A 16947-nucleotide genomic window follows, 5' to 3' on the forward strand; every position below is an offset into this window, starting at 1 on the left:
AGTGTATATGGATTTCAGTAAGGTATTTGATAATGTTTCCCATGCAAGGCTCATTCAGAAAGTAAGGAGGCATGGGATCCAAGGAAATTTTGTTTTGTGCATCCAGAATTGGCTTGCCCATGGAAGGGAAAGCGTGATTGTAGACGGTTTGAACTTTGCATGGAGGTGGATGACCAGTGGTGTTCCATAGCAATCTGTTCTGGGACCCCGCCTTGTTGTGATTTTTCTAAGTGATCTGGATGAGGAAGTGTAAGGGTGGGTTAGTAAGTCTGTTGATGATGCAAAAGTAGGGGTGTTGTGGATAGTGTGGAGGGCTGTCAGAGGTTACAGTGGGACATTGATAGGATGTAGAACTGGGCTGAGAAGTAGCAAATGGAGTTCAAACCAGATAAGTGTGCAGTGGTTCATTTTGGTAGGTCCAGTTTGAAGACAGAATATAATATTAATGGTAAGACTCTTGACAATGTGGAAGATCAGAGAGATCTTGGGGTCTGTATCCATAGGGCACTCGAAGCTGCTGCACAGGTTGTCAGTGTTGTTAAGAAGGTGTATAGAGTGTTGGCCTTCATCAACCATGGGACTGAGTTCAAGAGCCATGACATAATGTTACAGCTGTACAAGACCTTAGTCAGACCCTACTTGGAGTACTATGTTCAGTTCTGGTCACCTCACTACAGGAAGGATGTGGATACTATAAAGAGAGTGCAGAGGCGATTTACAAGGATGTTGCCTGGATTGGAGAATATACCTTATAAGAATAGGTTGAGTGTCCTTGGCCTTTTCTCCATGGAGTGACAGAGGTTGAGAGGTGTATACGATGATGAGAGGCATTGTTCACATGGATAACCAGAGGCTTTTTCCCCAAGGCTGAAATGGCTAATATGAGCAGGCATAGTTTTAAGGTGCTTGGAAGTAGGTACAGAGTGGATGCCAGTTGTAAATTTTTCATACAGGGAGTGGTGGGTGCATGGAATCCACTGCTGGAGTCAGTGGTGAAGTGGATATGATAGGGTCCTTTCAGAGCCTTAGATAGGTACACAGAGCTTCAAAAAATTGAGGGCTAGGTGGTAGGGAAATTCTAGGCAGTTTCTAGAGTAGGTTACATATTGTGGGCCAAAGGGCCTGTAATGTGTTGTAGATTTCTATGCTCTGGCTTCTCCTTTAGCTCTCTCTGCACATGTTTCAATTCCTCCCAGTCTCCTGATTTTGTGGTTGAGAAGAGCCTTCAAACTACTGGTGACTCATGGTTTGTTGTCAGGGGAACAGCAAACAGTCCTTGATGGTATTACAGTGTTCGCACAGAAGTTGATGTAGCCAGCGATGCAGTCGGTAAGTCCATTAACGTCCTCGCCATATGGTTCTCGAAGCACATTCCAGTCAGTAACTTCAAGGCCTGAATGGCCCCCGGAGTCCATTGATGCACGAACAACCAACGTGCAACAGACATTAAAATGTGAAAATACAAAAAAAAGGCAATAAATATCAAAAACATGAGATGCAGAGATGCGATCTTGTACACCTCTATCAAGTCGCCCCTCATCCTCCTTCCCTCCAAAGGAAAAACACCACCTTGTTCAACCCATAAGACATGTTCTCTAAAACAGACAGCAGCCTGGTAAATCTCTACAACTTTTCTAAAGCTTCTACATCCTATTCATAATGAGGTGACCAGAACTGAACATAACATTCCAAGTGTGGTTTAACGGGGATTTATAGAGCTGAAACACTAAGTTCTCACTCTGCACTCCTACTTCAAACATACCCCCCCCCCCTCACTTCCTACCTCTCACCTGTCACCCTCCAGCTCCTCGCTCCCCACCGTTTTATTCTGGCTTCTGCCCGTTTCCTTTGCAATCGTAATGACGACGCGAAACCTCGACTGTCCATTTCCCTCCGTAGGTGTTACCCGATCCGCAGAATTCCTTCAACACCTCCCTACTCGGGCAATGGGCTACAATCGTGTCACGATGCCAGGACACGCCAACACCAGTGGCGTTGCTACGACAGGGCAGAATCACCAGCTCCTGACAGAATGTCACAAAATGCCACCCCGCTGACTGAGGGCATTGGAATGCGCTATGCCATCGGCCAGATTTCACAACGGTATGCACACGTTATTAGTCCTCCGTCCACGTGGATAGACGGACACCAGCTGAAATCAATTCGTTTTCAAAATTCAACGATAAACAGGTTCCCACCGTCCCAAAAGCTACATCTGAAATGGGGAGCAGAAGCACCCGGATGAAGGAGGCAAAGTCAACATCTCTGGCCGGTTAATTAATTCACCAGTCACAATTTAGGACTTATCGCACAAAGGCGCTGGATCAGGCAGCATCCGTGTGGAGGGCGGAGACCCTTCATGTCAGGTCCGTCTCCGCAGTCTCTTATTCACGAGTTTCCCGGTCAGGGGCGGTTAATAAATTGTCCACCGACCGAGTTTGATGTACGAGTCCTGGATGGTTTTGTTTAATGTAATTGTCTGGACTAACCTGAGGAGAAAATCATAAACACTAGAGATTCTGCAGGCGCTAGAAATCCAGAAAAAAACATCTACACACAATGCTGGAGGAACTCAGCAGGTCAGGCAGCATCTCTGGAGAGGAATAAACATTTCTAACTGGAGGTTGAGCACGGCCTCACTTTTTCATTATTTCTGTTTCTGCACTGCTGTTTTAAGTTAACTATCTAACACATACTCATTGTGATTCGTTTATTTGTTTTCCCATTTTTATCATGTACTGCTGCCGCTAAGTTAACAAATTTCACGACATATGCCGGTGATATTAAATTACAAACGTGAAAATCTGCAGATGCTGGAAATCCAAGCAACACACAGTTCCTCCAGCATTTTGTGTGTCTTGCCGGTGATAATGAACCTGATTCTGACTACTGATGGAAGGTCTCGGGCCGAAACGTCGGCTGTTTATTCCCCTTCTGTAGTTGCTGCCTGACCTGTTTTGTGCCTATTACGCCGTGGAAAAAAATGTCTACCAGAAACGCTAATAATGTTGTATTTTTCCACCTCTGGTCGTGTCTCGGATTATTCTGCACAAACGCGCAAGAAATAGCGCATTGGGGTTAAGTTACTAACGGTGGGCGGTTGACCGCTGATCGGATTCTTGACTCACAAACCAGCTTCTGCGATTGAATCCGTGTATTGACTGACGTTCCCCTTGAGCCAGCCAGAAGCCGGGGCTTCGGCGGCGACGGCGCTGCGTCGGGGACTCCACAGCCAATAGCGAGAGCGGGAGGGCGGGTCTGGCGTGAAATCCGGCCCCAGGTGGTGAAACGTGGGACATCACGCTGTTCCACTGGCGGTCGGGATACGGGGGAAGCGCCCGGCACACTGTGTGGTGACTCACCGCCGAGACGGGAAGAAGTGAAAGGAGAGAAAAAATAACTGCCACTGATGCTCATGTCAATTCCAATCTTAAGAGGAATCGACATGACTCGCGTCCGAGGGCATTTTCTACATATAAATAGCCAGGGCCCTTGTATATAAAGATTTCATCTCGAGCAAGAAGAGAAAGAGCTAAACCGGTTTTAGCTGGCGTATGTGTATTCCTTGGTAGCCTAAAAACTGTTCTCAAAACCCATCCACGAGAGTTGAACAAGTTCGTCGATCGGATTTTTTTTTTGTCTTTAGGGGTTTAGAGATTATTTCCCCGCTACATTTTCAGCTGGTCTGAAATTGGGGAGTCTTAAGGGTGTAACACAGACCGGCTGCTCTGCGTGAGATTTGGGCCGTTCAGTTTCCATGGCGTTTCTCATGAAGAAAAAGAAGTTTAAGTTCCTGGTGACCCTGACCCTGGAAGAGCTCTCGGCCGTGCCGTTCGTTAATGGGATACTTTTCTGTAAGATCCGCCTCCTCCACGGTGGAACCTTCACCGACCTATCCTCCAGGTAAGAGAGAGGTTAAAAAACTGCCCTTGTTATTTCTGCTCCTCAGCTGGTGGAAAATGTCGATCCCTAACCGAAGGTGTTGGAATAAGTGATCGTAGCGCCTGTCACGTCTCTGCAGTCGGTGTAGTAGAGGAAGGGGCAGATAACCTCCGCACGGTAAACTGGGGCGGCCCAGTGGCGCTGCGGGTAGAACTGCTGCCTCAGGCTCAGTGCGCCGGGTTCGACTCCGATCCCAGTGCATCTCTGTGTCGATGCAGAGTCATACGGCAGAAAGACAGGCCATTCAGCCCGTTTTTGCGTCCCCCCCAGACGTAACTTGGGTTACTTGCAGGTGATTAGTGGGAAACGGGCTGGAGGAACTCAGCATCTGTGGAAATGAATAAGCTGTCGACGTTTCGTGTCGAGACCCGAAAGCAAGGGGGAAGATGCCAGAATTAATGCAAACAGGTTTTTTTTCCTCATTTAGGTGAAAGTGCTTTGTTCGATTGCAACATTTAAGAGCAGTTTGGATAAGTACATGGATGGGAGGACTATGGTCCAGGTGCGGGTCAATGGGTCTAGGCAGATAAATAGTTCAGTACAGGGCCTGTATCTGTGCTGTGATGCTCTGTGGCTTCACTGGGATTGTTAGGTGAGCTGCCATTGATGGTTGATGGGCGGGACGTTGTAAGTAATACACCTGGCAATGTGTTAATGACAAGATTCGCCTGTCTGTTTTAGCGCATTGCAATACATGGGGATTGGGATCAAATTCCCGTCTTTGTTTGGGACACGTTTCCAAGGCAAGAGAAGCTGTATGGGATGGTACAAGTAAAGGAGGCTGGTGATTGAGAGGTTAAGCAGCGCTCCACACCCCTCCTCCACCTACAACCTCTCTTAAAACTTGGCCTTGAGATTGTCAATGAAAAACACCCTTCTTGTAAATATTATAAAAAGATCAAGGATTAACTTTATTCGTCAGATACAGTTACACGTACGTGTTAGGAACTTGCTGTGGTGTGTTGGCATGACATTCAACAAAAACAACATTTGACAATAACAAATTATATAAAAATAGAGTTACAGATATGGAATAAAGTGTGCAGAAATACATAAATGCTAGTCTGTATTTTACAATGCAAAGAGCATTATAAAAAGTTTTGATGAAGGTTCCTAGCCTGAAACACTGGCTGTTCTTTCATCTCCATGGATGCTGTCTGACCGACTAGTTCCTCCTGCAGTGTGTGTTGTGGGACTGGGTTACATTTTTGTATCAATGCGGTCTGGTAGCAGAATCAGATTCGGGTTTAATCTCACTGGCACATGTGAAATTTGTTGTTTTGTGCATGCATATAAAATTTTAAAAATTATAAATTACAATTATATATTTAGTAGTGCAAACAGAGGCAAAAGAAGTTGGATCGTGTCTCTAAGTTGGAGGGGGATTGATGTCTGATCCATGCTGCTCTCCACCAGAGCAATTTTAATTACAGACCCTCCACCCTGTCCTGGTAAACTTTGCTCTTTGTTTATCTACCACCTTCTTGAAGCTGCAGTGGGATCCGTTTCCACCACATCTCCAGGCAGCGAGTTCCAGATTCCAGCCACACTCTGTGATAAAGGTGTGTTTAACTGAAATAATCCTTCCATCCCTATGGTTGCTCGTCAGGCTGCCGGAGCCCCTCTGCACTATCGAGACTGCCTCGTGGCGCAGCGGGGAGAGCCGCTGCCTCTCCGGTCCAGAGTCTCGGTTCATCCCAACCTCTGGCATGGTCTGCGTGTGGCCGCGTGGCTTCCCCCAGGGGTGCTTCCGCTTCCTCACCCATTCCGAAGATATGCCGTGAGTGTGTTAATGGACATTATGTGTGTTAAATCTCGCTAGTGTGTAGATGAGCGGTACAACCTCGAGGAGTTTGCTGGGAAAATGAAAACTGAAATAGTGTTGAATTAGTGTAAAGGTGGGTAATGGAGGGTCAGGATGGATTCAATAGGCTAAAGGGCCTCTTCCTGTGCTGCATCACTTTATCATCCTAAATGGCATTGAGTTCAGAAACCTGTTTAAGCTTCTCCAGTCCTGTTCTGTGTTGATTAACAACTACTGGGGGTGGTGATAGAGGCAGATACTTTAGGGAGATGTAAAATCCTTTTGGATAGTGATGTTGATGAAAGAAAATGAAGAGTTATGTGGGAGGTAAGGGTTAAGATCGATCTTGGATTAGGTTGAAAATGTGGGCACTACACCGTGTACCAAGGGGTCTGTACTGTGCTGTTCTATGCTCCTGGCTGCACTTGAATGGGCACCAAAGTCTCCCAGTCCACCTTCCCTGCTTTCGATTTGAGAATACTCAGAAGGTCAGTTTGCAGCAGTGGAGAGAAGACAATGGGTTAATGTTTCAGATAAGGAATGCTCTCTGACCTAGTTATTCCAAAAGATTGAACGGTATAGGCCCTTAGGCCCATCTTGTGCTGAAATTATTAATGATTTATCTAGCCACACCACCACAGCAATCCTTGATATTGCTGATTTAACCCTGACTTAGTCACCAGACAATTAATAATAACTAATTAGCCTACCCACTACACCTTTGGACTGTGTGAGGAAAGTGGAGTACTCTGCGGGGCTTGGGGGAGGGTGACCCACGCATTCCATGGGGCGGACAGACAGAGACACAGAATGGTGTAGGAATTAAACTCCAAACTCTGGCATGCCCCGAGCTGTAATAATGTCATGTTAAATGCTACGCTACCGTAACGTGATGCCTCATTACTCTCATCCTGTTTGGCTACACAATGTCCGTGACCCTCCATTCACCCACGTTCCTCACATTGTCCGTGTTCCTCCATTCACCCACGTTCGTCACAATGTCCGTGTTCCTCCATTCACCCACGTTCGTCACAATGTCCGTGTCCCTCCATTCACCCACGTTCGTCACAATACACACGTCCCTCCATTCACCCACGTTCGTCACAATGTCCGTGTCCCTCCATTCACCCACGTTCGTCACAATGTCCGTGTCCCTCCATTCACCCACGTTCGTCACAATGCCCACGTCCCTCCATTCACCCACGTTCGTCACAATGTCCGCGTTCCTCCATTCACCCACGTTCCTCACAATGTCCGCGTCCCTCCATTCACCCACGTTCGTCACAATGCCCACGTCCCTCCATTCACCCACGTTCGTCACAATGTCCGTGTCCCTCCATTCACCCACGTTCGTCACAATGTCCGTGTCCCTCCATTCACCCACGTTCGTCACAATGTCCGTGTCCCTCCATTCACCCACGTTCGTCACAATGTCCGTGTCCCTCCATTCACCCACGTTCGTCACAATGTCCGTGTCCCTCCATTCACCCACGTTCGTCACAATGTCCGTGTCCCTCCATTCACCCACGTTCGTCACAATGTCCGTGTCCTTCCATTCACCCACGTTCGTCACAATGTCCGTGTCCCTCCATTCACCCACGTTCGTCACAATGTCCGTGTCCCTCCATTCACCCACGTTCGTCACAATGTCCGTGTCCGTCCATTCACCCACGTTCGTCACATTGTCCGCGTCCCTCCATTCACCCACGTTCGTCACAATGTCCGCGTTCCTCCATTCACCCACGTTCATCACAATGTACACACATCCCTCCATTCACCCACTTTCCTCACAATGTCCGCATCCCTCCATTCACCAACGTTCGTCACAATGTCCACGTTCCTCCATTCACCCACGTTCGTCACAATGTCCGCGTTCCTCCATTCACCCATGTTCCCCACAATGTCCGCGTTCCTCCATTCACCCACGTTCCTCACAATGTCCGCGTCCCTCCATTCACCCACGTTCCTCACAATGTCCGTGTCCTTCCATTCACCCACGTTCGTCACAATGTCCGCGTCCCTCCATTCACCCACGTCCCTCCATTCACCCACGTTCGTCACAATGTACACACGTCCCTCCATTCACCCACGTTCGTCACAATGTCCGCGTTCCTCCATTCACCCACTTTCATCACAATGTACACACATCCTTCCATTCACCCACTTTCCTCACAATGTCCGCGTCCCTCCATTCACCCACGTTCGTCACAATGTCCACGTTCCTCCATTTACCCACGTTCGTCACAATGCCCGCGTCCCTCCATTCACCCAAGTTCCTCACAATGTCCGTGTCCCTCCATTCACCCACGTTCCTCACAATGTCCGCGTCCCTCCATTCACCCACGTTCGTCACAATGTCCGCGTCCCTCCATTCACCCACGTTCGTCACAATGTCCGCGTCCCTCCATTCACCCACGTTCGTCACAATACCCACGTCCCTCCATTCACCCACGTTCGTCACAATGTCCGCGTCCCTCCGTTCACCCACGTTCGTCACAATGTCCGCGTCCCTCCATTCACCCACGTTCGTCACAATGTCCGTGTCCTTCCATTCACCCACGTTCGTCACAATGTACACACATCCCTCCATTCACCCACGTTCCTCACAATGTCCGTGTCCCTCCATTCACCCACGTTCGTCACAATGTCCGCGTCCCTCCATTCACCCACGTTCCTCACAATGTCCGCGTCCCTCCATTCACCCACGTTTGTCACAATGCCCGTGTCCCTCCATTCACCCACGTTCCTCACAATGTCCGTGTTCCTCCATTCACCCACGTTCATGCACCTGCCTAAGATGCTCTTAACTGTCTCCACCAGCCCAAGCAGTGGATTCCAGGCACCCACCATCCTTGTGTGTAACAAAAAGATACCTCCTTTGAACATTGCCTCCTGCCTAATTCCCAGCATATTTTAAAAAAGCATATTTTTAAAGATGGGCTTTATTTGTCACATGTACATTGAAACACGGAGTGAAATGTGTTACTTTGCATCAAGTCAAATTGTGAGGATTGTGCTGCGCAGCCTGTGAGCTTCACTATGCTTCCAGCACCAGCGTAGCGTGCCCACAACTCACTAACCCTGCCCCATCTGTACCTCTTTGGAATGTGAGGAATCCTACGCTGTCAAGGTCAACGTACAGACTGCAAAGGGAATCGAACCCCAATCTTACAGATGGCAGAATGCAACAGTGCCACAATGGCTACACTTCCTTGTTGTCCCCTGGATTTTCCTCCTGTTATTCCAACATCTTTTTGATTCTGCTTAAAACCTACTGTAGGAAGAAAAACATCCATACTCCAGTACTGTATGAAAGCAGGCCATTCTGCCCATCCTGTCTGTACTGACCATCAACGTGCTCACTAATCATATTTTCTTCTCCCACCAATTTTTGTCACTCATCCACGCACAGGCAGTCAGGTCCATTCCAACCCTCGAGTCCATGGCAGCTGTCACCACCCATTTACAATAATTCTGCTCTAATCCCATTTTATCTCCTATTCGGTCTCTGATTCTATCACTCAAAAAACAAGGGGTCATTTACTTCAGTCATCCACAGAACTTTGGGATTTGGGAGCAGCTGGGGAGCGGGTGTTTGAAGCTCCTGCAGTCTCAGTGGAAACATGCAAACTCCACGCACGGACAGTGCCTGAGTTCAGGATCGAACCTGGGACGCTGGAGCAGTGAGGCAGTGGAGTAGCTATCTGCTCCACTGGCCCATTCTTCACATTGAACAAATTTCCAAGAGGAGATGGTGTGTGGCTTTTGGAGGGGAATCTGCAGGGAGTGGTGCTAGAGTCACCAGTGTGAAAACTGTCCCTTTGGCTCAACTAATCCATACCAAACGTGGCGTACAGAATGGTTAGTCCCATTCCTAGCTGGACTAATCCCATAAAGTCTTGGGGCAATGCAGCAAGGAAATAGGACCTTCAACCCAACTCATCTTCCCTGCTCATCCTTGTTGTTGCATTCATCTCTTAAACTCTCCAAGCCCCTCCCCTCCAATTAACTATCCAAGTGCTTCTCAAGTGTTGAAATTGTACCCGCCTCGACCACTTCCTCTGGCAGCTCATTTCAGATACTCATTACCCTCTGTGTAAAGTTGTTTCTCAAGTTGATTCTTTAAATCTTTTCTCTCTTGTATCTGTGCCCAGAAGTTGTAAACAACCCAGCTCTGGGGAAAGGACCATCCACCTTATCCTCATGATTTTTTAAACCTCTGTGAGGTTACCCTGTCATTCTCCTTCACTCTAAGAATAAAAGATCAGAGTGGCCAACCTCTCCCTGTAAGTCAAGCACCATCCTATTACATCTATTCTGCACTCATAAATGTTTAACCACTTCTCCATTAGCAGGGTGACAAAACTCTACATGATGCACCAAGTGTGGCTTGTATAGCTGCAACATAATGTGTTCAGTGCCCTAAACGCCTTTAACAACATCCTGTCCACCTGTGGTGCCTTTCTCAATGAACTTGTATTCCTAAGTCCCTCTGTTCCACTACACTGCCCTACTTTTCATAGTATATGCCCTACTCTGGTTTGACTTCCCTAACCGTATAACCCAGGGGTGGGCAAACTTTTTGACTTGAGGGCCACAAAGGGTTCTAAAATTTGACAGGGGGGCCGGACCAGGAGCAGATGGACGGAGTGTTTTGGTAATACACCTCATAAGAGAAAATAAAATATCATGGGATATGTAGAAAACATGTGCTTTAATTTCAATTGAAAATGAACAAATGCATTACAACAAAATATCTGTCTTTGAAGTCCCATGGTATTTAGCTATTTATTGAAATGACTTTTAAAACACTGAAAATTAAATGAATAAAATATAGCTTTTTTTAATAGTTATAGTTATTATTTTAAAGCACTGAAAATTCTGTTATCCAAGATATTATCATCATCATCACTCTCCTCCTGACTGTCTTTATTTCAAAAACGGTAGGAGATGCAGGTCTACTTGTCCTGCTCCTTCTTATTCAATTGTCCCCTGTGCCAAAACTCAACAACGGCCAGCACAATGACAAAGCAGGGAGAGCGCGCCGGTATGCGGAGCTCTGTGCTCGCAAATCCCCGCAGGCGATCTCTCTTAGCCGGAACGCTGGCTAATTGTGAGCCGGTTCGGATGTGCCAGGAAATGGGTCGCCACAAGGTCACAAAGTAAAGCGCAAATGTGGAGTAATACGCTGCACCTCAACAAAGGTCAATGTATATAGAGTGCGTCATCTATTGGGAAAATTGCGGGGAGAAAACGTTAACATGGTTTATTAATATAACTTCGTCAAGTTCTGCAGCCCGGATATGGCCCGCGGGCTGTAGTTTGCCCATGCCTGGTATAACCTCACACTTGCCTGTATTGAAATCCATTTGCTATTCCCACTTCCTCAACTGATCAAGATATTCGTGTAATATTACAATGAACATTCTTCACTATTAACAACACCTAATTGTGGTCATCCATAAACTTCCTGATCAAGCCTTGTGCAATCTCATCCACATAACAGAAAACAAAGGACCCTGAGGCACACCAGTAGACACCAGGCACCAGTCTGAGAAACGAACTGAAACCGTCACCCTGTGCTCCGGGGAATAAAGACACAGAGTGGCCAGCCTGTCCTTACAGGCACTCTTTCAGTTCAGGTTGCACGCTCGCCAGCTTGACAATGTCTTTCCGATAACAGGGTGACTGGTACAGTACGCAGTCTTCCAAGTGCAGCCTCAAGGGCGGTTGGGAATGAGAAATAAGTCTTGGCCTTGGGCGTAGTGCCTTAAAAAGATTAGAATTATTAGTCTCACGTACATCGAAATATACACAGAAGGCGTTGTCTGTGTCAAGTCAAATCAGCGAGGATTGTGCAGGGCAGCCTGCAAGAGTCGCCAAGCTTCTGGTGCCAACGTAAAATGCCCAAAACTCACTAACCCCGAATGTGTGCTGTACTTCTTCAGAATGTGGGAGGAAACCAGAGCACTCAAGGGAAACCCACGCAGTCGTGGGGAGAACATACAAAAACTCCATACGGACAGCATTGGGAATTGAGCCCTGATCTTAGTAAAGTGTTACGCTGACCGCTACGTTACAGTGTTGCCCACAACCCCATAGATTGTATGGAATGAGACAGTGGCCAGACTTCATTATTTGTTGTTGATGGCCCAAAGAGTTTGGATATATAAAGGAAATGTATGATGCCCGAGCAACAGACACAAAATGCTGGCAAGTCAGGCAGCGCCTGTGGAGGGGGATAAGCAGTTGATGGTTTGGGCCATGGTCCTAGATTTCCAGCACCTGCAGAAGAAAGGTCTCAGCCCAAAATGTCAACAATTTACTCCCTTCCCGAGATGCTGCCTGAGTTCCTGCAGCATTCTGTGTGTGTTGCTCATGCTTACACAATCTCTTGTGTGTATAAAAATGTCTGACAATCCTGCTCTTCGAACGCCTACATTCAAGTTTCTGTATACTGCTGAAGAAAACGACGTTACTCTGGACCAAGGTACACAACACAGTATAACTCACACACAACATATAAAGTAATATTACCACAAATAATAAAATATTTTCCAGAAGATTGACCTTTAGCATAAGGAGCATTTACAACACAAGTTTCAAAAGTAAACAGTATAAAGGTACTGGTGCTTCATACAAGGCTGGTGGCAGGGGTTCCACAGTCTCACAGCCTGGGGTAGAGTAGCTATTTTCCATCCTAACAGATGCAGGAAATCAGAATCAGCATGTGTGGTGGATTTTGTTGCCTTGGCGGCAGCAGTGCATATCAATCCATAATAATAGAACAAACCAGAGCAGCACTCCTCGTAATCTGGAGCAACACACACAAAAATTGCTGGAAGAACTCAGCAGGTCAGGCAGCATCTATGGAAGTGAATAAACAGCTGACATTCCGGGCAAAGACCCTCCTTGTCCTAAAGCTCTGGTACCTCCTGCCTGATGGGAGGGGGTCAAAGAGATTGCAGGCTGGAAGGAAGGTGTCCTTGGTGCCTCACAAAGGGGATGTTGTGTAGAATTTTGATAAGGTTAAGAGGAGGCAGTTAAATTTATTGACCTTTTTATAGACATAATAAAAATCTGCCAATCAAAAAGGCCCTTTCCGGAGTAGGTTCAAAGTCTTGCGTACCACACCCTGTGTTATCTCTTGTGCGTGAGCTCAGATACAGTAACCAGAGAGACTTTGCCCTCTCACCACTCTTGTCTCCCCTATGCTGGTGCCAAGCCTTGCTGAAGGTACACAAGTCGGCTATGTTAGTTGCTCCCTCTGGAGACTGTCACTCTGTATGGACTTGAGCCGCTGTGTGGCCCATTAGGGTCAGAGGGCCGTCTCAAACTGGATTCTCGCCTACTCCCTGTGTATGTGTGTGCCAACGAGCCATTTGGCATGATAACAAGCCCTTTGGCTCAACTGAGTAACAGGAAAAGATCGATGGGTTTGGACTTTACTCCCAGGAACATAGGAGACTTGATAGGACTGATTGATTGGAAAAGCAAGAAGTCTTTTTCTGCTGAGGTTGGGTGAGACTAGAGCTAGAGGTCATGGGTTAAGGAAGGAATATGAAATATTTAAGGGAAACCTGAGAAAGAACAACTTCACTCAGAGGGTGGACCGAGCTGCCAGTGGAAGTGTTGGCCGCAGGCTCTGTTGCAACTTTTAAAAGATGTTTGGGTGGATACTTGGATAAGAGTGGTTTGGAGGGATGTGGCCGATGGATCTGGGTTGGCACGGACCAGAAGGGGCAAAGAGCCTGACCCTCTGCTGTAGTACTCTATGACTAGAACTGGTCCATGCCAATCCAGCTGCCCATGTTTACTCATATCTCTCTAAACCTTGCCCATCCAGCTCTCCATCCAAATGCCTTTTAGAGGGAAATGGACAGTCAGCTGTATCCAGATGAAGGCCCGTGTGTGTGGAGGGATTAATTTTTATTATTCATTCCAATTGAGATGCCAACCTGAGCTAGTGTGGCCCGTGTCCCTAAGCCTTTTCCTGTCCGTGTACATTTCCAAGTGCCTTTCAATGTACCTGCCTCAATCGTATCGTGTGGCAGCTCATCCTCTTTGCTGACCGCTCTCTGGGTTCCTATTACAGCTCTGCAGTCTTCCCTCACACTTAGGGCCTCGAGTGTTTTATTCGCCAATCTTGTGGAAAGACCGTGCGCATTCACTGTCTATGCCCCTCAATGACAATCAGTTTGTGCTCTCTGGGGAAAATGACAAAATGTTTATTCAATGGGTTAAGATTCCCTGCTGATTTAAAAACTTTGAAATGCAGATAAAGGAGTTATCTAATCCGACTGGGTACCAGATGGGGAGAGGACAGTTTGAGATCTGTTCCCTCACCCAGGTCCCAGAGGGGGAGAGGACCAATGTTCTCTCTAATTTATAATGACTAGTCTGCCCCAAAATCTTTTTGTGCTGTGCAAATTTTGGCCCAGTGCCAACAATGTGTGCGCGCACTGAATAATTCTTTCAATAAAAAAAATACAAATAAGCCAGTTCTAAAATCTTCAGGGAAATCGTCACAAGCTCCATGTTGTCAACACCATCTGCATCAGAAGCTGGAAAAGGGAATGTGACTGTGTGCGATCACAGAATATACTTAACATGCCACAAGGTGGGAGGGTGACAACCTTTAGTGCGCAGTTTAAATCCCTTTGTGCGTCAGTAGCGAAAGATGTGTGCGTGCTCACCGTAGAGGGAGCATTGGAGAGGACCGGGTGGGACAGTGGTCCCAGATGGGGAGAGGACAGAGTGTAAACCTGCTTCATTCTGGCCAAGCTGCTATTAAGCAGAGAGACACTTCATTGCTTCAGTTACTGGGACCGTTCTGCACGTGGTGAAGAAATAAATGTGGCGGTGAGGAGTCCAGGTAAAGCACCTTGGCCCAGAACATCAACTGTCCATTTCCCTGCAAAGTTCAAATTTATCATCAAAGTGTGTGTATGTCACCCTCTGCCAGCTAGAGATTTGATTCCTTTTGGGCATTTACAGGAAAATATGAAAAGCAGCAGAATTTATGAGAAACTGCATAAACGCAGTGTGCAAGAGAAGGCAGACTGCAAATACAAATCTAACAAACACAAGAGTGCTGGGAAATCCAGAACAACACGCACACAGAATGCTGGAGAGACTCATCAGGTCAGGCAGCACTGATGGAAATGAATAAACGGGCATTGTTTTGGGCCAAGACCCTCCTTCAGGATTTGGAAAGGAAGGGGCGAGAGGCCAGAATAAGAAGGTGAATGGAGGGGGTCAGGCCAGCAGGTGATTGGTGAGACCAGGTAAGGTGGGTGGGTGAGGATGAGGAGAGCAGTTGGGAGGGGATAGGTGGAGGAAGAAAAGGGATGAAGGAGGAAGAATCTGATAGGACAATGAGTGGACAATGGAGAAAGGGAATGAGGAGGGAAACCAGTGGCAGGTGATGAGAAGCGATGGAGTGAGAGGAGAGCTAAAATGGCAAATGGAAGGGGCAGGGGTAGAAAAAACAGAACCCAGAGAGTATGAGTTGTAAAAAGTCCTTGAAAGTGAGCCTGTAGGTTGTGAAATCAGTCCGGAGTGGTGGCAATTGAAGTTACCCACACTGGTTCAGGAGCAGCCTGATGGTTGTAGGTAATAACTGGTCCTGAATCCAGTGATTCAGCCTGGCCTGCTGAGTTCCTTAAGTCATTTGTGGGTGTTGAGGCAGTGAGTGAGGCTAATTGGCTGGGCTGATAAACACTGAGCTCATAGGAGAGGGATTGGAGGGTTGGTTTGAGATCACGAGGCAGTGTGTTGCTGTTAATTCCAGGCGATTAAGCTGCTTTGCCTGGGTTTTAATCCTCTCTCTCCTTGGCTTGCATTCTGTCTCCTGGCTAGGCCCAGTTGCTATTGGTTACCAGTTCCAATTCCCACTCTGTCCTTTGACTCCCCTGACCCTGGTGGTTAATGCTGCTTATTCAAGACAGTGTAAACTGAAATAAGAGTGGGACTATGGGAATTCCCCCCGGAGAAACAGCAAAATTATTGGGGAAGTACAAGGGATTCTGCCATCCTGTAAGTGTCACCCCGGGGCAGGCGCAACCAGGCAACCCACTGGCTGCCCAGAATGAGGAATTAAAAGTGAGGTTGTGATATTTTTGCATCTCTGACTGTATTTCACAGTGAACAAAGTAGCTCTTGTTTAAATGGAGGCATTGTTCTTGTTCCTTGTTGTAAGGGAGTGATTTCCCAGCTGAGCTGATTTAATGGGTTGGTGTTACATAGAGGGACAGAAAAAACTGAATTGCTGGAGGAACTCAGCTGCTCGGGCAGCTTCTGTGGTGGGGGCACGGGCGGGGGGAATGGACACTCGATTTGGACTGAAAGAGGGAGGTGGATGAAGTCAATATTAAGAGGTGGGGAGGGATGGAGGAAGAGTTGGGAGGTGATGTGTGGATCTAAGTTGAGGAGTAGTGATAGGCAGATAAGGGAGGGGGAATAGCAGCGGAGGCTGGGATGTGACTGGTAGAGGGCTGTGGATGAGGGAATCTGAGGGTGGAACATGGAAGGGAGGGGGTGAAGGAGGAGGAAGGGGGTTGCAGGCAAGATGTGGTAGGAAGACTGCGGGAGAAGGCAGTGAGGAGGAGGGTGGAGGGGGAAGGTGAGATGGTGGGGTGGAGATGACGGTAAAGGTGGAGGGAGGGAGGAGTGTAGTGAAAGTTGTGGAGGCATAGGGGAAAGTTGGGGGAGGTAGGGGAAGGAGGGACGGTGGGGTCGGACTTCCCATTCTGTCCAATTGGGTAGGGAGGAACTCAATGGGAGGAACGTGTTGGTGGTGGGCAGATGGAGTGGGGGGGGAGGAGGGTAAGAAATGAGATGAAGGTGGACTGGAGTGGGTGTAGGGTGATCTTGAGGAAAGAGAAAAGGGGAAGGCAGGTTACCAGAAGTTGGCGATGTCAATGGGTTGTGGAATATGAGGCACTGTCCCTCTGGTTTTTGGTGGCTCTCGGCAGTGGGAGAGTCCGAGGACAGACAGATCATGTGGGAATGGGGAGAGGAATTACGATGGCCGAGATGTGGAGCTGTGGCTTGTTCTGTGCTTGGTCTCACTGATGTAGACGAGGACACATCAGGAGCTCCGGATGTATCTGTTGCTGATCATCTCTTGTTTCTCCTTCTCCCTGCAACTTTCCCTCCTCCTTCCCTTTCCTCCTCTCCTGCCCTTTTCCCTCACCCGT

The 16947-nt window shown here is 47.7% G+C and overlaps 2 protein-coding genes across 2 annotated transcripts in view; one reads left to right on the plus strand and one right to left on the minus strand.

Moving 5' to 3' along the window:
- LOC132394603 (uncharacterized) overlaps positions 1–16947 on the minus strand; it is a 207577-nt gene that overhangs the window by 75467 nt on the left and 115163 nt on the right. The window lies entirely within an intron of this gene.
- The window catches only part of LOC132394601 (early estrogen-induced gene 1 protein-like), a 36615-nt gene continuing 22947 nt past the window's right edge, over positions 3280–16947 (plus strand). The window contains exon 1 of the mRNA XM_059970938.1: positions 3280–3903. Within this exon, the coding sequence (XP_059826921.1) occupies positions 3758–3903 (146 nt within the window). The 5' untranslated portion in view covers positions 3280–3757. The remainder of the gene's footprint in view (positions 3904–16947) is intronic.

The sequence above is a fragment of the Hypanus sabinus genome, chromosome 5 (genome assembly GCF_030144855.1).
Source record: "Hypanus sabinus isolate sHypSab1 chromosome 5, sHypSab1.hap1, whole genome shotgun sequence".
Lineage (NCBI taxonomy): Eukaryota > Metazoa > Chordata > Chondrichthyes > Myliobatiformes > Dasyatidae > Hypanus > Hypanus sabinus.